At 36.3% G+C, this 27646-nt stretch overlaps 3 protein-coding genes and 1 pseudogene across 4 annotated transcripts; all 4 read right to left on the bottom strand.

Annotated features, from left to right (window-relative positions):
- Positions 1 to 1764: 1764 nt before the first annotated feature.
- On the bottom strand, positions 1765 to 2876 carry LOC144631218 (uncharacterized; annotated as a pseudogene).
- Positions 2877 to 4172: 1296 nt separating this feature from the next.
- LOC144630985 (uncharacterized) lies at positions 4173 to 5395 on the bottom strand. Its single transcript, XM_078489339.1, has one exon. It carries the CDS (start codon positions 5357 to 5359, stop codon positions 4424 to 4426), a length of 936 nt encoding a protein of 311 aa, XP_078345465.1. The 5' UTR covers positions 5360 to 5395; the 3' UTR covers positions 4173 to 4423.
- Positions 5396 to 19104: 13709 nt separating this feature from the next.
- LOC144630130 (adenosine receptor A1-like) lies at positions 19105 to 20368 on the bottom strand. 2 transcript variants are annotated; one of them, XM_078488420.1, is made up of 2 exons: positions 19234 to 20368; positions 19105 to 19191 (listed from the first exon to the last, which is right to left on the bottom strand). In XM_078488420.1, the coding sequence occupies exons 1-2, from the start codon at positions 20147 to 20149 to the stop codon at positions 19178 to 19180; spliced, it is 930 nt and encodes a 309-aa protein (XP_078344546.1). In that variant the 5' UTR covers positions 20150 to 20368; the 3' UTR covers positions 19105 to 19177. The 2 variants fall into 2 exon arrangements, with proteins under 2 accessions (XP_078344546.1, XP_078344545.1); XM_078488419.1 differs by having other exon boundaries at positions 19111 to 20368.
- Positions 20369 to 26396: 6028 nt separating this feature from the next.
- Positions 26397 to 27353, bottom strand: LOC144629714 (adenosine receptor A1-like). Its single transcript, XM_078487935.1, has one exon. The coding sequence runs from the start codon at positions 27351 to 27353 to the stop codon at positions 26397 to 26399; it is 957 nt and encodes a 318-aa protein (XP_078344061.1).
- Positions 27354 to 27646: the final 293 nt, after the last annotated feature.

Below are 27646 nucleotides of genomic sequence, written 5' to 3'. Positions count from 1 at the left end.
GTCCAACACAAGGCAGCACAAATGAAATGAAATAATAAAATGAATAAAATCAAATAAAATATTAAGTAATTGTTACCAAAATAAAATTTTAAATTTAGCACAGAATAATAAAATAGTAGTAATAACAAAACATTTAATAAGAATATTTTAAAACATCATTAAGGTTTAGCTTGTATGTTAAAACCTACAAACAGTTTTATGTTATGTTATATTACAGGTTTAAGGTTTAAGGTTGGGGAAAGGCTTTAGGTTAGAGGGTAGGGAAAGGATTTCCTTGGTTGGTTTAAGCTGAGAGTAGTGTAAACTGTCTCTAAGGGGAAAATTTAAGGTAAGGGGGCAAGGCAAAATTGCTTTAAGGTTTAAATTTGAGTTTAGATTAAGGTTTATGGATTCGCGTTAGATCTGAAGGCAAGTAAAAATTTAAATTTGGAAGTAAAAATTATTTCATGTAGTAGAAAAATAGCTTAACTTGTGGGGTTGGTTGAGGTTTTGTAAGGTGGGGAAGGGGAAATGTCTTAGTGTAAATAACAAGTGGCGTAAAAGGGTTAGGTTAAAATGTTGTAATGTTGCATATACATGTAATGTGCATGAGTAGGAGTAATCTTGATATATTACTTATTTTTCGTTCTTCTGTTTTAGATTTTAAAAATACTTTTTATTCCAGAAAAAAAAAAAGCAATAAGAATGGTGAAACATTCACGGTAACTTTAATCAATGTTGCACTCTCTTTTTTCTCCGCTTAGGTACAGCCATTCTTCATGGTGAATGTCAAAATAGAACCATCTGTCACTTTTGGAACCAAGATTAGCTTTGACAAAATCTATTTGCCTTGCTCGCTTTTCTCCTTTGGATTGCGGGGCCCAGTTTTGCGAAGTTAAGATCCATTCTGCAATTATACAAGGTGAGCAGCCATTGCCAATGAAAAATAATAAGAGTTTGAAAGTGTCACAGTCTCCTATGGGTTTTTTCCAAAAAAGTGCTTTAATGTCTTTTGGCCAGATGTTTAAAGGATAAAATAAATCGCCATTAAGTAGGTTGAAGAGCTGTAAACGTCGGTTGGAAATTTGTTGTCTGTTGAGAGGTCGGATGTGCGAAGCATAGAATAGTAAAGTTGATTCTTCTGTAGTCTCTGCAGTAGCCATAGTTAGGAAAGAGTTGTTGTGTCTAGTATAGGAATAAGATTAAAATAAGCATAATGAATTTGGGTTATGCGTAGGTAATAATCTGATTCGTTGTGTAAAAACATAAAATCTATTTGTGTAAAAATGAAAGAAAAGGAATTAAAATGAATTTGGTATGGTGTAAAAGGAATGAAAAGGTGTATAGAGTCGAGAGTTAGGGGTATTACTCTGGGTAAGATGCAAATCTTTCATTTCTATATTCGCTTTAAAAGCGTGTTAAAATAGGTTTATAATATATATGGTCGTAATCAGGTTCTAGTGAGAGGCGCGGCGGTCCAACGGCCAGCGTGCCGTACTCCGAACCGAGCGGCCCGGGCTCGAGACCTGGCCGGGGTTACTGCGCCGTGTTCTTGGAGTCTGAAAACCCGCAGTGGCGTGAAAATCATTTTCAAATGCACAAACAACAACAACGTCTCAAAGAAACCTGTCTTTACGAGTTAAAAAGACTGAAGACGAGATGCGATAATTATTTCAAAAGTTAAATTTATTCAACATGAATTCAGAATGCAGCTCAGCGAGTCTCTTTGATCAAATCTCCTATAACTTTCTTCATTAGAGATGCAATGGGAAACTGTTCAATCAACTAATACTTGGTATCTAGCTGTTAATACAAATCATTTTCTTAACTAAATCCCTGACTTCAGTTCGAATATCATTCATTCGCCACAAGTACAGAAGAGGATTAAGTAAAGAAGATAGACAAACGAGTATCGTTGAGGCGATTAGAAATATAGAAGTGAATTCATTCATCGACAAAACTAGCACTGACCCGAAAGAGATAACTGTGGGCAAGTAGGATATATAGAAAAGAGCTAAAATATAAAGGATTGTAAAAATGGATTTCTTGTACTTCTCGAAGTTGATCGCTGGTTGAGCAACGTTTTGGGACAATTCGTTGGCGTGAATTTGCTGTTGATGAAGACGAATTATTCTGAAAACTTTAAAGTAAGCCATTGATGTGAGAGTAAGGCAAAATAACAAAATTGAGATAACAACAACTCTAACTAAGAAAATACTAAATTCTTGAGCATGAGTCACAGCCAACGGCATGGGAATGAGCAAAATTACTGCAACCATAAACGAGGCGCGGCGAACAGTGACTAAAGATCGACGAGACATGTGCAGCCATCATTCAATGGACATAAATGTCATTATAAGTATCGTAACTTGAAAAAAGTACATACTGAATGCTCTTGCAATAGCAATTAATGTAAGTAAAGATGTCGGCCAGCTCTTTTCATCAGCTGAAATCATCTGATGATCGGTTAGGTAGATCATCTCAATTGCAACCAAAAGAGGGTGATTAACTAACCCACTGCAAAAGTCGGTAAATGCCAATCCAGCGAGAAGAATGTAAGAAGTTGTTCTGAGGGACGGTTTCCTCTAGATTGCCGCCAAAACCAGAGCATTTAATGTTACTGTTACAGGCGAGGAAAGGGCGAGGGCAACTGAAGATGAAAGAGTTGACGCATAAAAGACAGAATTTTTAGCGAGCGGAGGTTTCGTAGGTGAAATAGTCACGTTATGGTACATGGTGATGCGGTCTGTAGCCAAGAAGTGAGGATTGTCCTTTAACCTACAAAAGTGTGCCGTAAAATAAAGTAACATCATTTCACCTGCTATTTGAAACATTCCCCACTTTTTTTCATCAACAAAAGGTTTTTTATATCCATTCTAGTTAACAAAGTCTTTATGGTTTGTAATATTTCTCGGTGGGTCTTTTTTCGCCAATTTCGTCGGGGAGGGCAATTTACATAGCGGACGGGTGTCCAAAAAACTGATAGATTCTGTAATTGCATTTATCTTTGCATAGAAAACCGTATCCATTCTAGTTAGCAAAGTATATAGCTTTGAAAGGCATTTATTGTTTGTAATATTTCTCCGTTGGGCCTTTTTTTCGCTAATTTCGTCGGGGAGGGCAATTTAAATACCAGATAGGTGTCCAATTTTCTTAACATATTACTGCTCAGTGTAAACGAGTATATAGTGATAAGAAACCAAATAAATTCATATGCCACACGTAAGGTTCTAATTTGAATGAGATTATGGAAGCAGAAGATGGCTTGCCGTTATTGCAGGCTTTCTTAGTAATTATACCTGTCTTGCAGGCCCTCGCAAAGGTAGTGCGATCCAAAGATATCTTGTCATATAGTCTTCCCTGTATTTCATTTTTGGAAGCAAGAAACCTGTAGACAAGTAAATTAAGGGGACTATGTCACGGATTCTAACCGAATTTTAAAGAGCCAAGAGTTATAGAGTTGAATCCCGATAACTCGAACCTTCACACGGGAAATCGAAAAAGGTTCGAGATACCGGAATTTCGAGTTATCGAGGGTAAAATGAGTAAGAAACTGACCTGAAGGGGAATCGAGAAAGGTTCGAGATACCGAAATTTCGAGTTATCGAGGGTAAAATGAGTAAGAAACTGACCTGAAGGGGAATCGAGAAAGGTTCGAATTAGCGGGAGTTCGAGTTACTGAGGGTTCGAGTTATCGGGATTCAACTGTGTCGCATGACACCTTGAAATAACAGTCTATTTTAATAAAAAAATTGTTATGTTAGAGCACTGAAACTGTTAACTAGCATTATTGGCTGCGGACGTCGCGGATTGAAACGGATTGCAATTTGAAAACGTCAGGCAAACGTTTTCAAATTGTTTCCAAGCGTCTTCAAAAAAAACAATATTTATAGCCATGGCTTGATTTAATTAAGGTTATATCTTCCTTTAGATGCTCAAAGGTATTGTTTTTCTATAGGTTAAGTTGCCTTCCACTAATTTCAGGACAGTTAAAACAAAAATCTGCGAAATCTCCATGACATAGTCCCTTTAACCTGAATCAGTCTTTTAGCTAGTGTTTTGTTAATAATGGCTCAATGAAACTTGTCTTCGAGAATTAAACGAGGCTGAAGCCATGATGGGATTACTGGCTGACTTTGTTTTCGCCGCAATTATGTTTGCAATAATAAGGAAAATTAACGCTGTTCTGTTTAGTCAGTGTTTGATTTTATTGATGATATTTAATTCTTTTCAAGGATACTTTCATACAGACCTATAAGCTCGAACTTTAAAAACTTCGCTTCAATCTTGAGATCTTCCTTTTTTCCGCGGTAATAGTCGCGTCTTTGATTTCTTCGAAAATACCATAGAGGGGCTCAGTCTCTTTAATCTTTAATCTAATCTTTCCAAAGTTTCTTCGTTAGAGATGCGATATGAAAGTGTTTAATCAACTAAAAGTTGTTATCTAAACGTTATGACGAAAAATTTTCCTAACTAAATCCTTGACTTCATTTCGAATATCATTCATTCTCAAGAAATACAGAAAAGGATTAAGTAAAGAAGACAAATTTACAAGTAATGTTGAAACGACAAAAAAGATAAAAGTGAATTCATTTAGAGACGAAACTAGCGCTAACCCTAAAGAGATACATAAGGGTATGTATGAAATATAGAAAACAGCTAGAATATAAAGGATTGTGTAAACGGATTTCTTGTACTTCTTGAAGTTGATCGCTGGTTGAGCAACATTTTGGGACAATTCATTGGCTTGAATTTGCCGCTGATGACGACGAATTATTCTGAAAACTCTTAAGTAAGCTATTGATGTGAGAGTAAGGCAAAATAGTAAAACTAAAAAACTAGCAACTCCAACTGAGAAAATACTGACGTCTTGAACGAAAGTCACAACCAACGGGATGGGAATAAGTAGAAGTACTGCAACCGTAAAGCAGGCGCGGCGAACAGTGACCAAAGATCGACGAGACATGTGCAGCCATCGCTCAATGGACATGAGTGTCATTATCAGTATCGTAACTAGAAAAAAGTACGAGATACAACTATTGCCAATAGCTCTTGTTATGAAAAAAGCGGTTGGCCAACTTTTTCTGTCCGTTAAGTTCATCTGATGGTCTGTTAGGTAGATCAACCCATTTGCAACCAAAAAAGGCTGAGCTATTAATCCAGAGCAAAGGTCGGTAAAGGCCAATCCAGCGAGAAGAATGTAAGAAGGTGTTCTGAGTGACGGGTTCCTCCAAATTGCCACACAAACAAGAGCATTTCCTGTCACTGCTACAGGCGAGAAGAGGGCAAAGAGAATTGTAGATGAAAGACTTGATGTATAAACAGCAGAATTTTTGCTGAAAGGTAGTTTTGTAGATGAATTTGTCACGTTCTGGTACATGGCGATGCAGACTATACCCAAGAAATGAGAATTGTTCCTTAACCTACAAAACTGTGTCGAAAAATAAAGTAAGATGATTTCACCTGCTATTTAAAGGGTTGACCATTGTTTTATTTTTCCTTTTTTTTGATATGCGTTATAGTTTACAAAGCATATTTTTTATTAAAAGCTTATAGGGGCATCTGCGGTTTGTAATGTCACTCCGTTGGGCTTGTTTTCGCCAATTTCGTTGGGGAGGGCAATTTAAATAGCGGATGGGTGTCCAAAAAGTGATATATTCTGTAATTGTATTTAACTTTATTGTCAGCATTCTAGCGATCAATTATCCATTATTATAGATGTTAAAGAAAGAGCTTTGAAAGCACATCAGCTGCTGTTTTCTTTGTGCCGCAACATTTGAAAGGAAATTGTGAGGCACGATTTTTTCGAACTGCCTTTGATAACAATAAATGAAAAGCGATTTCCTTCAACTGCTGCAGATGACGACTCTTTTTTAAGTACATCATTTGTTTAAACAATTTTAAGCTTTAAGAATATCGATACATAATCGTTTGCAATGTTTCTTTCTTGAGTTTCAATAATTGTATTTGTTCTTTGCATCGTCAATATTTTATTGTCAGCGTTCTTGTTTTACGTTGTAAGGTAAGCAAAAGTATCAAAACGAATTAAAAGTATCAAAAGAATATTTTTAAAAGCATATCTTTCTAAAATATTGTTTTTAATTACATCTATTTTTGAGCTGCAAGAATATCAATACATAATCGTTTGCAATGTTTCTCTCCTGAGTTTCAATAATTGTATTACGTTGAATTTTATTTAATGCCAAGGAAAGGAAACATTTTCATTAAAGAAAGACCAAGACACGGCCAGTTCCCTCTCCTTTTACGCAAAAAAAGGATTCCGCTGACCAATACAGGCCGGTAGGGAGGGGGTGCGATGGGTGCGTCCGCACCCCTACCCCCACGAGCCTTGGAAGTCCGCTAATTGTGAAAAAAAAAAAATAAAATAAATAAATAAAGGGAAATAGTATTTCTGTACTTCGACTATTTTCATTCAATATGGTCCTTTGGGTTGAAGGTCCACCATTTGTAGATTCGTGTGGTATATTTTGGACGAAACTGCAATTCTAGGTTAATTTCAACGATACATTCTACCTAACGTCCTTCACGGTCGAACCGTTCGAAGTTCCATTAATATTCCCAGGCGCTACCAAAAAGTGAGGAGACTGAGTACTTGTTGGGCTCGGAGGCACCCAGGAAGGTTACGTTGGAGCTTGCCACAGTGCTAAAAGATCAACAAACCGACTGTGGCTGAGTTATGTAATTACCATTTGACGCTGAAATAATGAAAGCTATCTTTTTCTGTCTTCCTTCTATGTACTGCCGTCATTGTTAGCTAAATAAATCGTAAATTACGTTTTCAAGGTTCTGGTTCGAACAATATCATTTGAATTTAAAAATGAACCAGAATTATTGTCGTTGTCAGACCTTCACTTTTACCTGCCTTTTTTCCTAACAAACTGTCTTCAAAACGCACGAAATGCTGTCTCAGATAACCTATTTTTTTCCAAAATTTCCTGGGCGCGGATACCCCCAGACCCCCCCCCCCCCCGACGTTATCACGCCTGCGGCGCTCATGATTTCGCGCCGGAGGCGCTAGTACGCACCCCCCCATGCAAAATCCTGGTTAAGGGCCTGCAATATCACATGACCACAGAGGGCTCATGTGTAGAACTCATTGAGGTCGCGTATTGTTTGAAGTTTACCACTGATAATGACTTTTCATTGGATCGCGGGCTCAAGTAACATTTTTCCCTGAACATTCTAAGTGATATCAAAACCCTTAATGCACCCCTAGAAGAAACGACAAATTTTCTTGCCCATTTCGCAAGGCAGTTTCCCTTAGGGACCATTAATCACTGTCCACTATTCATCACATGTATGTATAGAAATTGACTTGCCTTGCTTGCACACTTTCTAGAAAAAATAACTTAACACCCAATGGAAGATAAACAAACAAACAAAAAAAAATATATAATATTTTTAAAATTAAGATGAATTGTCAATTCAAATTCCGTTAGCCGAAGTTAACTATTGTTTGCATGCGCCGCGGCGGTCGACACTCAACAAATTCTAACTTAAAATTTTCTAGAGACTTGAAAGATGAAATCAGTGAAGTTTCCATACAAACCTCTGTATAATTATCACGTTATAAGCCAGATTTCTTTAGTACAAGTGTTACGTCAACAAATTCCAAGAAAATTCTTACCTGACGAGTTGTTTCCCCATGGTTTTGTACATTGTCATAAGAAATCTTGCTCTGTATACAAGCTTATTAAACCTTGAAGCAAAAGTGACGAGAAATTATGGTCGTAAATAAGATTGTCAAATGCGTTGGAGTTTAGCTGCAATACATGTTCTTTGAGATCAAAATATCTCCAAAATATACTTACCACGGTATTCGCCATCAGCAACTTGTCATTTTGTCTTTCTTGAAGATGTCGAAACATTTTCATAGAGAGAAGTATACAATGAAATATACGGAACATCTTGTTCAGAAGCAGCATCGTTATCGCCATTTTGTTTACAGCCTTTGTAACCTCTCCATAAAATCTCGTTCCCAGTTCCCTCCACACAGTTCCAGGCTGCCTCAAAAACCAAACGGGGGAGGAGGAGAGGGAGCATATCGCATATAGGACCTGTTACAGTTAGGTCTGTTGGACTCCAAACAGGGGCTGACGAGAGTAAAATGGCCGTTATATCACCAAATGTTCTCTCATACAAATTAAATAATCTCTTCAACTCTATCTGGTCACCAGGTTTAAAATTAAACCGCCGGAAAGTCTCTCACATTCCTTGCTGGGTGGATTAAATATTTATTTCTATGTCTTTTTAGTTACATGTTTAACACATTTCATCTAGCGTGTCACACTTTATTACGAATGGGACACTGTTCAATTATTACTTGTTATCTAGTTTTCTTGACAAAAACATCGTCCGACCAACTGTCTTACTTCATTCCGAATATTTTTCATTCGCCACAAGTAAAGAAGAGGGTTAAGCGATGAAGACAAGAACACAAGTGTCAATGAAACGGTTACAAACGGACCGGTGAAATCATTTATCGGCAAAATTAGCAATAACCCAAACGAGATCACTATGGGCAAGTAACTTATGTAGAAAAAAGCTACAATATAAAGGATTGTGAACACGGATTTTTTGTATTTAGCAAAGTTTATCGTTGGTCGCGCCATATTTTGGGAGAATTCGCTGATCTGAATTTGCTGCTGATGACGACGAATTATTCGAATAACTTTGAAGTAAGCTACTGATGTTGTTGTAAGGCAAAGCAACGAAATTGACAGAGACGTGACAATATATCTAAGACCATAAGTGTTTTGAATTACAATAATAACTGATGGGATAGGAGTTAGCAACAGTATTGCAATTGCAAAACAGGCGCGGCGAACTGTGAACAACGATCGACGAGACATGTGCAGCCATCGCTCAATGGACATGAGTGTTACCACCAATATCGTAACATGAAATAAGTAAGTGGCACTGACATCGACAATAATTCTAGTTATCAAATAAGATGTCGGCCAGTTGTTTTTGTCAATTAAATTCATGTGAGGGTCTGTTAGGTAGATCAACCCATTTGCAACGGAAGACGGCAGAACGATGAGTCCGGTGCAAAAGTCAGTGAAGGCCAATCCAGCGAGCAGAATGTAAGAAGGTGTTCTGAAAGACGGATTTCTCCAAATTGCCACCAAAACCAGAGCATTACCTGCCACTGCTACAGGCGAGATAAGGGCGAGAAGAACTGAAGTTGCAACATTTTCACCATAAAAAGCAGTGCTATTGTTGAACCGAGGTTGTTTAGCTGAATTCGTCACGTTAGAGTACATGGCAGTCTCGTCAATAACTGAAGAAGAACGATTACTCTACAATCTGCAAAACCGTGCTGTAAAATTGAAATAATATTGCAGGTACAGTGATGCTAATTCTATTTCCACTTTGTGCAAAGTAGTTTTTAATGTAAAAGCTTTAAAGACAATTAATGCTCTGTAGAAGTTCTTTCCGGTGCTTTGACAGTAAGGAAAATCTTAAATTAGTTTCATTTAATATTATTTATTTTTTGCTACAATTTTTCCTTTGGTAATGGTGGTTTAAAACATTTGTCAACAGAGCCTCGCGAGATTTTCTCGCATGGACAATTTTTAAAACTGTAGGGTGTGCAAAAAGAGATATTTGCTTTAATCTACTTTAATTGATTTCAAAATTGCATAGAAAAGTTTTATTGTCAGAATTCTAACAATTACTACTCAAAGATAAGCAAACATGATCTTCAAAGCCCACCCGCTACCTTAACTTCTAAGAAAGAGTGACGCGCTCTTATTTTTTCTCTTACCAAGCCGCGCGTAAAATAAACTAAAATCCATTCGTATGTAACTGCTTCGAATCATATGTCTTCTCCAGTCGAATCTCTGCTAACAAAAACCTACCATAAGTGGACAAAATCATGGCCCAAAGACATGCAAACACAACGTTTTTAACCTCCCATATTAATAAGGTAGGCACTTTCTCTAACCCCAAGGATGTACACTTAGGAAAGGTTACACTAGAATTAATATAAATGAAAATTTCAATGACACTGTTTGATAATACAATGATGCCTTCCAATTTTTGTCCTTCGGCTTCGGTCGTTTGTTTTCAGCATCTTCATTAAAAAACTGGCAGGATGTCCAAAACGTTGAATTTGCTTTAATTTTATCTTCTTTTTTTCATTTCACCGTAAAAGCTTTGTTGTCAGAATCCTGGTCATTAATTTTAAGAAGATAAGCAATATATATTTTAACGACGGAACTTTTTTAAAGCTCAGCTGTTGACAGAATTCAAGATTGTTTGAAACACTGGTTGTTCTCTTTGAATTATGTCTATTTTCTTTTTAAGCAAAGAAAGTCATAGTTCTTATAATTATTTAATTGTTTAATATATTTTTGTACCTTAAAAATTATGCGCATCAATATCGTGAACATTGGGGTTGATTTCTTATTAAAATACATCAAATAACGTTGGGTGTTTAAAAAGACTGATTAGCTTTCACTCAAATGGATATTACCAAAATTAAAACCTGCCGATAGTTCGACAACATCGGGTAAAATTACTAAAGAATTGCGTAATTAGTTTTTCATTTAAACTACGATCACTTTCATAGAAACATTTAGACAATAGTAATTGATTTTTTTATGATACGAATGGAATCGAAATCCCCAAGGTATTTTCTATGCTGGATTTTATTGGTTTCCGAATTTGATGACATCAAGCTGGGTCTGAGAACAAAAAAAAATCATTAAGGCAACAAAAATGATTTTGATGAAACCAAGGTCAGTTTCTTGATCTACACTATACTGACCAACCTCGAACATGCACGATGCTGTCAAGAGCTGTCGAAAATACTTTTGCACAATAATCAAAAAGTTTATTTTTACATTAAGGCTGGCTGACACTTACATATGTAAAACGCAAACAGGAGCCCCGGACAATGTGCAGGTGTATCGGTGTCTTGGTTCCAACAGCAGTTTATTCAGAACTTGCATTGAATACTTAATCAGTTATTTATCTCGGTAAAAACGCATAAGTGCGCTAACAACTAAATGCAAATAAACAGAGAGTGAAACACGACCCTCTGAAGATTGCATAATCCTTTTGGAAATGTGCTTTCATCTATAGAATATGCAAAATAATTCTTAATTGAAGATGTTTTTACATCGACAAAAGACAAGTAAGAACGACACCTTAGATGACTACATATCACTTACAGGGCAATACAGAAAGATGCAAGTCAGTAACATGAATTATAAAACGAGGTTTCAAATAACGCTCAACAGAATTAACAGCTGGAATTTTCATTTTCAGGATAAGGAAAAGCACTTAACACAAATTTATTTACAAGAAAGATGCAAAAAGTGTTCACCTAACTAGAAACTTCCACGGCAGAAGTGAAACTAATAAAGAATTTTATTTATGTATCTTAAAGATACATTAAGCTCAATTTAAGCTTTAATTTAAAAGAAGGATATTAAAGTGTCAAATACCAATCAACGCAAAAACGCTTTTGAGGGAGAAAGAATTATTTCTTATAAATGATGTTCTTTTCAACTAGTTATCTTTATGGAATATTCGTTTGACTAAACGTTTTACTTCATCTCGAATGTCCTTCATTCTCCACAGGTAAAGAAGAGGATTTAGTGAGGAAGCTAGAAATACAAGCATCGTTGACACACCGAGAAGTAAATCAGTCAATTCGTGTCTCAAAACTAGCAATAATACAAAACAGATAGTTAAAGGCAAGTAACCTAGGTAGAAAACAGTTAGGATATAAAGGATTGAAAAGATAGATTTTTTGTACTTGTCAAAGTTGATTGCTGGCTGAGCAAAGTTCTGGGATAATGAGTGTGCGTGAATTTGCTGTTGATGACGACGAATTATCCGGAAAATGTTTAAGTACGCAACAGAAGTGACAATGATGCAAACCAACAATAGTGATATACTGGTAGCATAATATACAAGTCCGCTAGCAAGTCCAGAACCAAACAGGACTAACGGGATTGCAATGAGGAATAGTATCGTAATAGCAAAACAAGCTCGGCGCGCCGTCATCACAGATCGGTGACTCATGTGTAGCCATCGTTCAACGGACATGAGTGTCACCATCATCAGTGAAACTTGATAAAAGTACTTGGAAGAAATAGAACTGATAAGACCAAATACTCTATAAAACGTTGGTGGTTTCTGAAATATTACTAGCTGAGGTTTCTCCAAGAAGATCAATAAACTTGCAACATAAAACGGTTCGGTGATGAGACCAGTGCAAAGGTCGGTAAAAGCCAATCCAGCGACCAGAATGTAAGAAGACGTTCTGAGGGCCGGGTTTCTCCAAATTGCTGCCAAAACCAAAAAATTTCCAACCACTGCTACTGGCGATAAAATGGCGATTGTAACTGAAGTTGAGAAGGTTACCGTATAGAAAGCATAACTGTGTCTGAATGGAACAGGTGGAAGGGAAAAATTGGTCGTGTTGTTGTACATGGTCAATAAGCCTGCGCGAGAAAGTATTATCCTTGCAGTCCGAACCTGTGTTGATAAATTGATATAGAACAAGTTTGGTTACTTATATGTGCTGCTGGAATCTATCTTTCTCTAAGGAAGCTCCTCTATATAAGAGAAAGATGTTCTTTAAAGGACGAGATATCGTACGTTCTTTATGTTGTGCAGATAACAGAGTCTTATTTCGTGATGTTCTGGTCGCGATGTTTGTATCAACATATGAGGAGCAAATTTGATAACGATAGGCTTTGCTACGAACAAAATGGCCATTTTGGAACAATGGTACCAGCCGGATTTTCGGGTGTTGGTACAGATAAAATTCTTTCTGTACATACAGTTACGCTGGTGTATCAGGTAAATTTTTTATGGCATCCAACTGGTAAAAGATTTATTCCATCCAGGACAAATTTGAGAGAAATGCAATGTCACACGGCGGTGATAGCGATGGCTTTTTGTCCGACACATGAGCCTTAATGAAGGTTTTGTCGCTGTCAGATTCAGAAATTTATCTACAAAATTTGAGAGCATTCAAATGTCGCGTCACATAAATTTAAGTGATAGAAGGAATGATAATAATCTTCTCTCACGATTCATTTTTGCGTGCACATAAGATTTTAATAACCGTCATGTACAGTTCGCTTGAATGTCGCTTTGTGCTAGAGAAAATTGTTCTAAAAGCACATTTTTGCAATAGTATGCTTTTCTCTAAAAATTTTCGGACTATGCTTTCTGGAATCGAATTTTTTGAGTGTTTAGAACCCATTCAAAAATGGACCAAAAAACTGTGACTTTTTTATGTTTGATTCTCCGCGCGTATTAAAGGCATGTTTAGCGCTTTTGGATATGTGCCGCAAAAGCGCTATATAAATAAAGTATTATTATATATAAAGTATTATTATTATTAAAAAAATATATTCGGTTAGTTAGTTGTGCACATTATTTGAGCTTCACTCCGATCAATACTGAATTTTCACAACATTATATAGATTAGTTGTTCCCAAACAGCCCTCTGCTATGCTCATTGGAACATTAATATAATATGCTAATTTCACTTCATTATATTATAACACTCAAAGTTAAGTTTTTCATTCCATAGTTTAAAGACATTTCGTTTTTTTGCGTTGCAGAAGAATCATTACAGGCAAAGGTTTTAATCGAGCTGTCAGCTAAAACAGACCTACTGGGAACTCAACGCGGGTGTGTTGTCCTGTAGCTCTTCATAAAATACTTGCAACGAATTGTTCAGCGCGTCGATGTAGGTTTTATGGCTGTAAATATTCGCGTTTTACTGTTTTGCTCAAGCCGATGCTGTGAAAGAAATATTTATTTCTTAATCCTACTTGAGACCCCGCTTGAGACATATGAACAAATAATGTATAGTTTGCGTAGCGGGCAGCAATGGAACACTCATTACCCGGCTAATAAAACGTTTCTTTTTGTCCTCGGAATGCATCTTAACTTTCTTTAAACGCATTGAATTTGTTGAACTTCAGTTGATATACATGTATTTTACGATGAAAGAAAGATGTTACGCCAAGTTTTCTGCTGTAAATACTAAAGCTCAAACAACTGTTAGAAGGGCTTTTTCAGCCGTGCTTTCAATTAAGAAAATTTATCTTGTAAAGACTCGATAAGCTGGAACGTTAGTTCTGCATCACAAATAATAACAATAAAAAATCCAGGTAAAAAAATAAAAAAAAAATATATAAAAAACGTTAGTTAGTAAGACTTGTGGAAAACACTACAAAACGGAGGACTAGCTTAGACTTATTATATTATATACATGTATATATTTAAAACACACGTTGCACTTCTATGGTACAAGTGAATTTTTAGCAATTTAAGGTTAATTTACCTGTTATGTTAAAGTTTTCTTGGAATCAAACACTTCGGTCTTAAAATGATAAGTTGTGCCGCGAATAAAACGTCCCTTTTTCTGAAGACCAAAGATGAGACAACAAAACTGTTTGTTCAATTCAGGTGTTTAACAGCTTGTCTCGGTTCTAGGTTTTAGTGCATTATTATGCAAATACCACAAGTTAATCGCGGCTATTGTACCATTTTTCTTAAAATTGACAACTTTCTCACACGCAGTATCTAAAATGCTAATATTGAGTGTTTTCATTTAATTGTAGTTTTGAATTTTTTTTAAATGAGTCTTATTGGTATTTTGTCAGAAAAAATATATCAGCTTCAGGACTATATATGATTGTTTTAACTAAAATGAATAGAAAGGATTGACCCTGAAGCATCAGAGAAATCAATCTGTCAAAATCAAGACCGCTATGAGCCAACTTCAATTGATATACAGCTATTTCAATAACCATTGCCCGATCAAAGCTTTAAGACAAGACCGAACGGTAGTATGGGTAGAAAAGGGGAGGCGCTGCACGTGCTGAATATATACTAATATATACATAGACATAGGTGAAAACAAGGTACTGGATTTGAGAAGAATTTTCAAAGTTAAAGCCAGACCAGTTTTGGTTCTGCTTTAACAAGCTGTGTAGCCACTTTTCTAAAATTACGCACTCGTGAGGACGATTTTGCGCAACGTTTTGCATCGTATCACTTTTTTCCTACCCAATATTAATCTATTCCTTTTACGCAAATCAATAACTGAACTGATTTCTTGTTGTCGTTACAGAGTAGTCGTTTAACCAATTTTCTGACCTCATTTACGCAAATCAAACGCTGAGTATCCAAGTATAATGCTTTAAGGTGGCTTAGTACAGTTTTGAGAGGGAAAATCAGTCCATCTTTTATCTCTCTTTTACAATCGCCAGAAATGTTTTATCCTTTTCGTATTACTGTTTGTTACATCCTATAACCATCATATGCGACATTTGGGAAATAAAAATGCTAATAAACAGCTAAAATGAACGGCCGAGTGCTTCAGAGGGGACTGGCACTAGTAGGTGAAATGGCGTTTTTCTCGAAATCTACCCGTATGACCCTACCTCAAAATTTCAGAAATTAGAAATTGGCTTTGATAAAACATTCATGCAAAATAATATAAAAATCTGTAAGACAGTTTTTTCGCAAAGTAGGAAAATGGGATATTTTGCCGATTTTAAAAATAGCTCAAAATCTGTCTTACAGATTTTTTTTAAAATTTTGACTGTGGACGTGGTTCACCCCTTGCATTTAATTGTGAAAGTTTCACAATAGGTTGTACGGTAGGTTTTCGAGAAAATTTGGATCAAAATCTGGCTTTTACGACCTCCAAATCGAATCAAATTGCGCGTGCGAGCGCGCGCTAATATGACGCCATGCGTCGCGAGCGATAATGAAAGACAGAATTAGAACTTCTCTGTCGGTTGTTTATCCACCTTTTTGGTCGTATTGTTTTTCGCCCCAGGTTTCAAGACCTATCTGAAAGTATTTTGAAGTTTTCTTTTGTAGACAAATTTGGTAAAGCGCGGTAAAACAAATGGAACTCTTTTTCATTACTGTTTAGAGTTGCTAGCGCCATTTTAGCCCGCGCGAGCAACTGAATGACGTCAAGCAGAAAATCGTAGCGCGCGCTTGTGAGCCACGTAAAAACTGTATTCGGCCACCTTAAGTATGCCCTTAAAAGAAAACGCGAGCTTGCTTATGAACGAAAACCAAGCGCGCTCATTTCGGCTGATGCACGTTAATAGCAATCTCTTCTGTGTGCGCTCACAATCGAGCAAAATACCCGGGGGAGGGGGGGTACTCCCATATGTGGGCTATATAGGTATGTGCCGCGGGATAAGGTATGGTTTTTGCGGTTCTCGGTCCTTAAATAGGGTATCATTTTTGCTCCTTTTGGCGTTGTGCTCCCGGTGTGATCCTTAGATAGGGTTACCTAAATTCTATCAGCTAAAACAAACGCCCAGCTAAACGAAAAAAAGGTATTTTCAAACTGAACTTTCTGTTCAAGTATTAGGGATGGGAATAAGTAAAAGTACTGCAACTGTAAACCAGGCGCGGCGAACAGTGACCAAAGATCGACGAGACATATGCAGCCATCGCTCAATGGACATAAATGTCATTATCAGTATCGTAACAAGAAAAAAAGTACAAGCTACTACTACCAATAGCTCTTGTTATGAAAAAAGCGGTTGGCCAGCCTTTTCTGTCCGTTAAGCTCATCTGATGGTCTGTTAGGTAGATCAACCCATTTGCAACCAAATGAGGCTGAGCGATTAATCCAGAGCAAAGGTCGATAAAGGCCAATCCAGCGAGAAGAATGTAAGAAGGTGTTCTGAGTGACGGGTTCCTCCAAAATGCCACACAAACAAGAGCATTCCTGTCACGGTTACAGGCGAGAAGAGGGCAAAGAGAATTGTAGATGAAAGACTTGATGTATAAACAGCAGAATTTTTGCTGAAAGGTAGTTTTTTAGATGAATTTGTCACGTTCTGGTACATGGCGATGCAGACTATAGCCAAGAAATGAGAATTGTTCCTTAACCAACAAAACTGTGTCGAAAATAAAGTAAGATGATTTCACGTGGGTTGACCATTGTTTTATTTTTCCTATTTTGTGATATCCGTTGTAGTTGGCAAAGCATATTATATTTTTTTTATTAAAAGCTTATAGGGGCATCAGTGGCTTGTAATGCCACTCCGTTGGGCCTGTTTTCGCCAATTTCGTTGGGGAGGGCAATTTAAATAGCGATGGGTGTCCAAAAAGTTATATATTCTGTAATTGTATTTACTGTAGTTTTGCATAGAAAACCTTATTGTCAGCATTCTAGCGATCAATTATCCATTATTATAGATGTTAAAGAAAGACCTTTGAAAGCACATCAGCTGCTGTTTTCATTTGTGCCGCAACATTTGAAAGGAAATAGTGAGGCACGATTTTTTCGAACTGCCTTTGATAACAATAAATGAAAAGCGATTTCCTGCAACTGCTGCAGATGACGACTCTTTTTTTAAGTACATCATTTGTTTAAACAATTTTAAGCTTTACATAATCGTTTGCAATGTTTCTCTCTTGAGTTTCAATAATTGTATTTGTTCTTTGCATCGTCAATATTTTATAGTCAGAGTTCTTGTTTTACGTTGTAAGGTATAAAAGTATAAAACGAATTTAAAGTATAGAAGAAATTTTTAAAAGCATAGCTTTCTAAAATATTGTTTTATTTACGTCTATTTTTGAGCTGCAAGAATATCGATAATCACATAATCGTTTGCAATGTTTCTCTCCTGAGATTCAATAATTGTATTACGTTGAATTTTATTTAATTGCAAGGAAAGGAAACATTTTCATTAAAGAAAGACCAAGAAACGGCCAGTTCCCTTTCCTACCTTTACGCAAAAAACAAGGTTTTCGCTGACCAATATCACACGACCACAGCGGGCTCAGGTGTAGAACTCATTGAGGTCGCGTATTTGTTTGAAGTTTACCACTGATAACGATTTTTCATTGGATCGCGGGCTCAAGTCACATTTTTTTCCTGAACATTCTAAGTGAGATCAAACCCCTTAATACACCCTTAGAAGAAACGACAAATTTTCCTGCCCATTTCGCATGGCAGTTTCCGTTAGGGACCATTAATCACTGTTCACTATTCATCACATGTATGTATAGAAACTGACTTTCTTTAAAAAAAAAAAAAAAAAAAAAAAAGAAGAAAAAAAAAAAAAAAAAAAAAAAATTAAAAATTATTAATTCTAATAAGATAAATATTGTTTGCATCGCCGCGCGATCGATACTTAACAAAGTCTTACTTTAAATTTTATACAGACTTTGACTTGAGAGGTAAAATCAGTGAAGCTTTCATATTAACCTCTGTATAATTTTCACGTTATCACTCTGATTTCTTCACAATAAGTGTTACATCAACAAATTTCAGGAAAATTCTTACCTAACGAGTTGTTTCCACCGCGGTTGTGTTCATTGTCATAAGAAATCTTGTCCTGTGTACGAGCTTATCAAACCTTGAAGCAAAACTGAAGAGCAATGGTTGTAGATAAGATCGTCAATCGCGTTGGAGTTGGCTGCAATACATTCTTTGAGATCAAAATATCTCCAACATATACTTACCACGGTATTCATCATCAGCAAACTTTTCATTTTTCCTTTCCTGAAGATGTCGAAACATTTCCTATAGCGCGAAGCATACAACAAAATAATACGGAAAATCTTGTCCAGAAGCAACATCGCTCTCGCCATTTTGTTTACAGCCTTTGTAACCTCTCTCCATAATCTTGTTCCCAGTTCCCCTCCATAACGCTCCAGGCTGCCTCAAAAATCAAGAGAGGGCGCGAAAATAATTGCTTATTTTTTGGCGGAATGCGGGGGGGGGGGGGGGAAGGGGAGGGAGGGCATTTAAGACCTGTTAGGGGCTGACGAGAATAGGCCATTTCCGAGTTACCCTTTGCCTCTGTTTCAAAACGAGTCTACGTGCGAAACCATTCAAATGAAAATGAGTTTGATTTGCATGAAAATGGACCTGTAGGTGAAACTCATTTTCATTTGAATGGTTTCGCACGTAGACTCGTTTTGAAACAAAGGCAAAGGGTATTTCGGAAATAGCTTATTAAATGAATGTTATATATGTTCTCTGATAGGAATTAAAAATAATCCTTTCAACACTTTAAATTTCTGGCCGCCATATTTAAAGGAAACCGCCGAGAAATGTCCCTCATTCATTGCCATGTTTGTTAAATATCTATTTTTATGTCTTCTTAGTTACATTTTTTACACATCTCATCTAGCGTTCTACGTTTCATTATAGACAGGACACTGTTCAATTATTACTTGTTATCTAGTGTTCTTGACAAAAACAACGTCCGACCAACTGTCTTACTTCATTCCGAATATCTTTCATTCGCCACAAGTAAAGAAGAGGGTTAAGTGATGAAGACAAGAACACAAGTGTCACTGAAACGGTTACAAATGGACCAATGAATTCATTTATAGGCAAATTTAACAATAACACGAAAGAGATCACTATGGGCAAGTAGCTTATGCAGAAAAGAGCTACAATATAAAGTATTGTGAACACGGATTTTTTGTACTTAGCAAAGTTTATCGTCGGTCGCGCCATACTTTGGGAGAATTCGCTGACCTGAATTTGTTGCTGATGACGACGAATTATTCGAAAAACTTTGAAGTAAGCTACTGATGTTGTAGTAAGGCAAAACACCAAAACTGACAGTGAAATGACAGCATATGTAAGACTAAAAGTGCCTTGAATTATATTTACAACTAATGGAATAGGAGTTAGCAGAAGCATTACAACTGCAAAACAGGCGCGGCGAACTGTGACCAATGATCGACGAGACATGTGCAGCCATCGCTCGATTGACATAAGTGTCGTCATCAATATTGTAACATGAAATAAGTAAGTGGCACTGACATCGACAATAACTCTAGTTATCAAATAAGAGGTCGGCCAGTTGTTTTTGTCAAATAAGTTCATGTGAGGGTCTGTTAGGTAGATCAACCCTTTTGCAACGGAAGTCGGCAGAACGATAAGTCCAGTGCAAAAGTCAGTGATGGCCAATCCGGCGAGAAAAATGTAAGAAGGTGTTCTGAAAGACGGATTTCTCCAAATTGCCGCCAAAACCAGAGCATTTCCTGCTACTGCTACAGGGGAGATAAGGGCGAGTAGAACTGAAGTTGCAACATTTTCCCCATAAAAATTAGAGCTATAGTTGAACGGAGGTTGTGTAGCTAAATTCGTCACGTTACAGTACATGGCAGTCTTGTCAAGGCTAACGAGGAACGAATACTCTTCAACCTGCAAACCGGTGCTGTAAAATCGAAATAATATTGCAGGTGCAGTGATGTTAATTCCGTATTTGTAAACAAAGTAGTTTTTAATTTAAAAGATTTTAAGGCCATTAATGGTCTGTAGCAATTCTTTCCGGTGCCGTGACAGTGGGGAAAATCTTAAATTAGTTTCATTAAATATGATTTATTTTTTCTAGAAATATTTTTTTTATGGCAATGGTTGTTTAAAATTTTATTCCACAGCACCTCGCGAGATTTCATCGCTTGGGCAATTTTTAGGGTGTGCAAAAAAAGAAAACTGCGTCCATTCGTTTTTTAACTGCTGCGAATCATAATAATTGAATTGAAAATTGCATAGAAAAGTTTTATTGTCAGAGTTCTAACAATTAGTACTCAAAGATAAGCAAAATTACCATTAAAGCCCACCAACTGCCTTAATTTCCATAAAAAGAGTGATGTACTCTTATTTTCCCCTAACCAAACCGCGCCGTAAATAAATGAAAATCCATTCGTATGTAACTGCTGCGAATCAGAATATCTTCTCCAGTCGAATCTCCGATAACAAAAACCTACCATAAGTTGACAAAGTCATGGCCCCAACGACATGCAAATACTATATTTTTAACCTCCCATAAGCAGACGCGTTTTTTAATCCCAAGGATGTCCACTTAGGAGAGGTTACACTACAATTACTAAATCAATAATACATTGATGTTTTCCAATTTTTGTCCTTCGGTCTTTGCGGTTTTTTTTAGCATCGTAATTAAAATAATCTGTGGGATATCCGAAACGTTGAATTTGCTATAATTTCTATTTTCTTTTTTTTATTTCACCGTAAAAGCTTTATTATCAGAATCCTGGTAATTAATTTTGAAATACAAGCAATATATATTTTAACCACCGAAGTTTTTAAAAGCTCAGCTGTTGTCAGGATTCAAGATTGCTCGAAACACTGGTAGTTTTCTTTCTGTTTATGATTTTCTCTTAAGCGAAGGAAGTCATATCTCTTTTTAATTTTTCATTATAATCAATTTATAAGACTGAAATTAAAACTTGCCGATAGGCCGATGACATCCGGTTAGATTAATTGGCTTTCATTCACTTTCATCGAAAACCTGAGACAAGAGTGATCAACTTTGTATAATTGAAATCCGCCAAGGTATTTTCTATGTTGGATTTTATTGGTTTTCGAAATTCATTATATCGAGCTGGGTCTGAAAAGAAAACACTCGTTAAGTCAACAAAGAGATTTTGATGAAACCAAAGGTCTTTAATTTTTTTCTTTGGTCTACACTATACTGACCAATCGAACATGCACGACTTTAAGAGAGGTCGAAATAATTTTGCACAAAAAAGAAAAAAATCTTTTTTACGTAAGGCTGGCTGACACATACATGTGTAAAACGCGATTGGTAGCGCAGTACAATGCGCAGATGCATCGGGGTCTTGGGTCTCAGTTGATTCAGAACGTGAACACTTAATCGGTTTTATTATATGGAGGAGGTTGTTTTACTGGGACCTAAACCACTCGTAGATTCCATACGCCACTCCATCCGGGACTTGAACACGTAATCGGTTATGAATCATCTGTAAAAACTCCGTTGGTGTACTAACAACTAGATGTAAATGCAAAGAGAGTGGAACACAATTCCTATCACGATTGAGCAATTCCTTTGAAAATGTGCTTTCATTTCTAGAATATGCTAATAAGCAAATGAAGGAAAAAAAAACGTCTTAATTGAAAATGTCCAAAAATCGATAAAAGACAAGTAATAACGACACCTAAGATGATTACATATAACTTACTGGGCAATAAAGAAGTACAAGTTACTTATAGAATTTTCTAAAAAACGAGGTTTCAAATACGCCATACCGAATTAAGAGCTGAAATTATCATTTTCGAAAAAAAATGAAATAGCACCTTGCACAAGTTTATTTACGAATTTAACGTAAAAGTTGCTCATCTAACTAGAAACTTCCATGGCGGAAGTAAAACTAATAAAAACTTTTACAACTGAAAATAAGCTAAATTTAAGCTCAAAAAATTAAGTTCGTTTATCTAATATTTAAGTTACTGTTGACTTTTTAAAAGAAGGATATTAAAGTGTCAAATACAGATCAACACAGAAACGCTTTTAAAAGAGAAGAATAATTCTTAATAAATTATGGTCTTTTCAACTAGTTGTCTTTATGGAGTATTCGTTTCACTAATCGTTTTACTTCATCTCGAATATCCTTCATTCTCCACAGGTAAAGAAGAGGATTTAGTGAGGAAGATAAAAATACCAGCATCGTTGACACAGTGAGAATTAAGATAGAGATTTCATTTCTCAAAACGACCACTAGTACAAAAGAGATTGTTAAGGGCAAGTAACCTAGATAGAAAACAGAGAGGACATAAAGGATGGAGAAGATGGATTTTTTGTACTTGTCAAAGTTGATTGCTGGTTGAGCAAAGTTCTGGGATAATGCATTTGCGTGAATTTGCTGCTGATGGCGACGAATTATCCGAAAAATGTTAAAGTACGCAACAGAAGTGACAGTTATGCAAACCAGCAATAGTGAAATACTGGTAGCATAATATACAAGTGCACTAACTACATGTAGCTCAAAACCAAACAGGACTAACGGGGTTGCAATTACAAAAAGTACTGATAACAGAAAAGCAGGCTCGACGCACCGTCATCACAGATCGACGACTCATGTGCAGCCATCGTTCAACTGACATGAGTGTCACCATCTATAGCGAAACTTGGTAAAAGTACTTGGCGGAAGAAGAAGTAATAATAGCCATTACTTTATACAACGTTGATGCGTTCTGAACTATTATCAGCTGAGGTTTCTCCAAGAAGATCAATGAACTTGCTACAGAAAATGGTTCGGTGATGAGACCAGTGCAGAGGTCGGTGAAAGCCAATCCAGCGATCAGAATGTAAGAAGGCGTTCTGAGGGCCGGGTTTCTCCAAATTGCTGCCAAAACCAAAGCATTTCCAACCACTGCTACTGGCGATAAAATGGCGATTATAACTGACGTTGAGAAGGATACCGTGTAGAAAGCATAACTGTGTCTGAATGGACCAGGCGGAAGAGAATAATTGGTCATGTTGTTGTACATGGTCAATAAGCGTGTGCGAGAGAGGACTATTCTTACAGTTCGAACTGACGTTGGTAAATGAATATAAATCAAGTTTGGTAGCTTATAAGTGCGGCTGTAATCCCCTTTGTGCAAATGTTTTTGTGTTCTTTGGTTTTCTCTAATTTCTTTAAATTATGTATTTTCCTTCGCCTTATGAGATTTAATCTGAATAGTTTACTTACTAGCTGGGTGTCGGAAATTGGCAATCAGTACTGATATTTGATTTTTGTGTATAACAAAAAATGGAAAATTCTAGTAACTACTGCTTAGCAATTTTTATTAGCAAGGACGTTCTCATAAGAAAGATCTTTTAAATCCAACTTGCTTTTGCTTAGTTTCCTGTTTACCTCACAATATGGCGTACTGTTAACGTCAATAAAAGTGCACCATCTGTCCAAAAAGACACTCTATATAATTGTTTTTTTTTTATGCACAACAAAACTTGCAAAACTCTAGTCACTACTGCTTAACAATGAGCAAACATACGGTATTCTCATAAGAAAGATCTTTTAAATCCAAGATGCTTTTTCTTAAATTTCAATTTCATTTACCTCACAAAACGGCGTAATGTTTAACAACAATAACAAATGTTTAACAGTTCGGAAAAAGCGCATCATGTTTGTCTGAAAAAGGCAATCTCTCTAATTGTTTTTTTGTTGTACAACAAAATTTGGAAAATTCTAGTCACTACTGCTTAGCAAACATATTGTTATAAGAAAGATCTTTGAAAACCAACTGAAGATTTGTTTCTTAAATTTCTTCTTTACCCGAGAATAAAAAAATGTTGAAAGGAGCTGAGAACACTTTAGTGCTCTACGAGCCGCGCGTATCATAATATTTTTATTTAAATTGCGATAATTAAAAAAAAATTAAGATAAATAGGTATTTATATGCCAAAATTGGAAAGAGATTGAGCTAGGAGCAAAGAAAAAAATTATTAGTTACTTCGTTCACGGAAACAGTAGGAAGTGAAGAAATAAAAATATTAAAATTTACTAAGCTAGACTGGAACTCACACTGAGAATTGATTAAGTACGAGAAGATCAAATAAAAAGTCTAAAATTTCTGTTTGACAAAATTAATTGTGTGAGGATTTAAGGGCAAGAGAAGAAATACGAGCATGCCAAATTTCTCCCTCGTTATCGTATGACTTTATGTTACATGTCGCACTGGGTTTTTGATTTTTTTCTCAAAATAATCTCGAACAATTCAATCAAGCGGAGTTCTCAACAAAATTTCGATAAAAGGTAGTGCAAGGTTTAAAATCGTCGTCTGTTGGATGAGTTTTAAAGGGGGACTTCTTAAAGGAATAATCTCCAGTGACTGATTCAATTAGAAGTTCTTTTTTTTCTGTAGTCCTTTATTCTCCACGAGTAGAGAAGAGGATTAAGCGATCGAAGATAAAAACACAAACAACATATGAAAATTAAAAAATAAGATGACCAATTCATTTTTCAACGATGGTTATGGGGTAAAATCGACATAGAAAACAGCTAGAATGTAGCGCATTGAGAAAACGGATTTCTTGTGTTTCTTTTAAGTTGAAAAAATGTTGATCGCTGGTTGTGCACTGTTTTGAGTCATTCCGCTCGGCTGTATTTGGTGTCGACGACGACAAATTATTCGGAAAGCTTTAAAGAAAACTGCTGAGGTGACAGAAAGGACGAATGGCGTATTAGTAAGGCAGAAATGACATTCGCTTCTTTAGAGTACTCGATTCACAACTTCAACTGCTCCGGTCGGAAAGAGCAATATTAAGAAAACAATCAAACAGGCTCGACGCAAGGTTATCAAGGATCTCAGTACTCATATGCAGCCATGGTTCAATGGACATGACTGTTGTTATCAATATTGTAATGCAAGAAAATAAGTTTGCACAGCCATTGGAGACTGTGACATTATGATGAAAATCGGACTGTTATCAACCGTGTTCATGTGAAGTTCTAGCAAGTACACCAACACATTTGTAAGCTAAAGCCAACGTCGTCAAAAGCCAATTCAGCAAGTGGTATGCACGAAGATATTCTGACAGAAGGGTTTCTCAGGCTCCAAATTGCTGCCAAAACCAGAGCATTCCCAACCACTGTAAACTGTCGATAATAACTAAAGTTGAGAGAAACACAATGTAAAAAGCTGAACCATGACTTTTCCTACACGTTAAAAGGTGACAAAGCTAACTGAGTAGAATTATTATGTACAGGGCGGTTCAGTCCCCTAAGGTGAAGAAGAATGATTATACTTCAACCAACGAAAATAACTTGTACAGTAAAAAGAGGTGGTTTCACGTCAAAATTTAAGTTACATTACAGCATTTTAAAAAATGCTGATCATCTCAGTTGAAATTGGCTTTTTTTATTTTTATTTGGAAAGCATTTCTTTTAAAATTGTGGCTTCTAAAGGAAAAGATAGTTTTCTTAAATAAACTTTTATCATTTTTTTAGTTCAGTTAGTTATGATATTAACATTTATGTGAAGAGCAAAATTATTTTCACAGAACAATTCGCAAAGCAGTGGGGTAGCCAAAAAGATTGCTATAGCCCAATATTCTATTAACATTATGTTTTTGTCCTTTTGTGTAGGCTTTAAAAGGCATTGATAATTTATAATTTGTATTTTCATTGTTAAGAATAAAGGTACATTTCTGATCTTATATCTGTCAAGTCAAAATTGAACTTCATCCTAGATCAAATGATGAACTGCTTCTGTTCCACCTGTTGTAAACACTCTATCTACCATCGGTGACAGGGCTTTTGCAGCCACTGCACACATTATTGTGGAACCAGTCTCCATCAAACTCTGGAGAATTGTTATTATGGATTATTTTGAGCGATCTCTAAAGACACACCTTTTTAAACAAGCCTTTTACTAGTGTACTTAGTATTTTTTTTATTTTAAGCAGAAAATAGGGATTGCATTTTATTAATATTTCATTAGTGTAAAGCTGTTAGTTTATTTTAATTATATGTTTTTAACGTATACTTGAAAACATATGATGAATTTGCGCGATATAAATAAACATTATTATTCCCCATTACCTCAATCTCTTCTTTATTACATATGAAAACGTCTTATACTACTAGTTTTCTAGCCTAAGTATTCGTTTGACCAACTGCCTTATTTCCTTGCGGATATCTTTCATTCTCCACAAGTAAAGAATAGGGTTAAGAGAAGAAGACAGAAATATACACACCATTGACACATCGAGCAATGTCACAGTCAGTGCTTGATTGTTCGAAACTAGCTGCAGTCCTAGTGCAATAAGTACAGGTATATAACCAATATAGAAAACAGCTAGAATAAAAAGAATCGAAAAAATTGATTTCTTGTATTTCTCAAAGTTGATCGCTGGTTGAGCACAGTTTTGCGACAATTCGCTCGCCTGAATTTGCTGCTGATGACGACGAATGATTCGGAACACTTTGAAGTAAGCCGTCGAAGTGACAATAAGGAAAAACAGGAGAACCAGAAGAGACCGAATATCTGTCTCAGGTTCGCCAGTTCCCCGAATGTCGTTTAGTACACGATAAACAGCTAATGGAATCGAAATGAACAAAAATAGCAGCAAAATGAAACAAGCTCGACGTACGGTAATCAGTGATCTACGGGTCATATGCAGCCATCTTTCAATGGACATGAGCGTTAAAATTAGAAGTGTCATGTTGGTAAAGAGCGTAGCACAGCCATTGGCAAGTGCCCTGATTATGATATATGATGTTCGGTATTCAACTGGGTTTAGCTGAGGTTGAATTAAGCGGATCACATTTTTGACAACATAAATCGGCTGGGTGATGAGTCCAGTGCCAAAATCAGTGAAAGCCAATCCAGCGAGCAGAATGTAAGATGTTGTTCTCAGAGACAGGTTTCTCCAAATTGCCGCCAAAACCAGAGCATTTCCCACTACTGCCACCGGTGATAAAATGGCGATGACAACTGAAGAAGCGAGAGTTACACAGTAAAAAGCTGAACCATGACCTCCTACACTTTTTAAGTTGAAGAGATTAAGTGAAGTAGAATTAGTGACGCTTTTGTACATGGCGGTACAGTCCCTTGAGAAGAAGAACGATGATGCTGCGACTTACCAAGCTAAGTGACGCAAAATTATTAAGGTAGATGATGTCACCTGCTTATTCAGTTTTGTGTACGAAACATTTCTCTTCAAATCGTGACCTCAAAAAGCATTGACACTTTCATTATTTCTCTGCGGCCTAGGTGCAAGCTACAGTCTTTAATTAGTTTTCACAATTGTTTGTTTGCTTATAAAGCTGTTTCTATAAGACTTTAAGGCCACTGAATGCAAAAAATCTCATTTTCTTTGGGGCTAATTTA

The sequence above is a fragment of the Oculina patagonica genome, chromosome 11, assembly GCF_052425735.1.
Source record: "Oculina patagonica isolate OP01 chromosome 11, crgOcupat, whole genome shotgun sequence".
NCBI lineage: Eukaryota > Metazoa > Cnidaria > Anthozoa > Scleractinia > Oculinidae > Oculina > Oculina patagonica.
The sequence above is the reverse complement of the archived record's forward strand: the minus strand, read 5'-3'. Positions and strand labels throughout refer to the sequence as shown.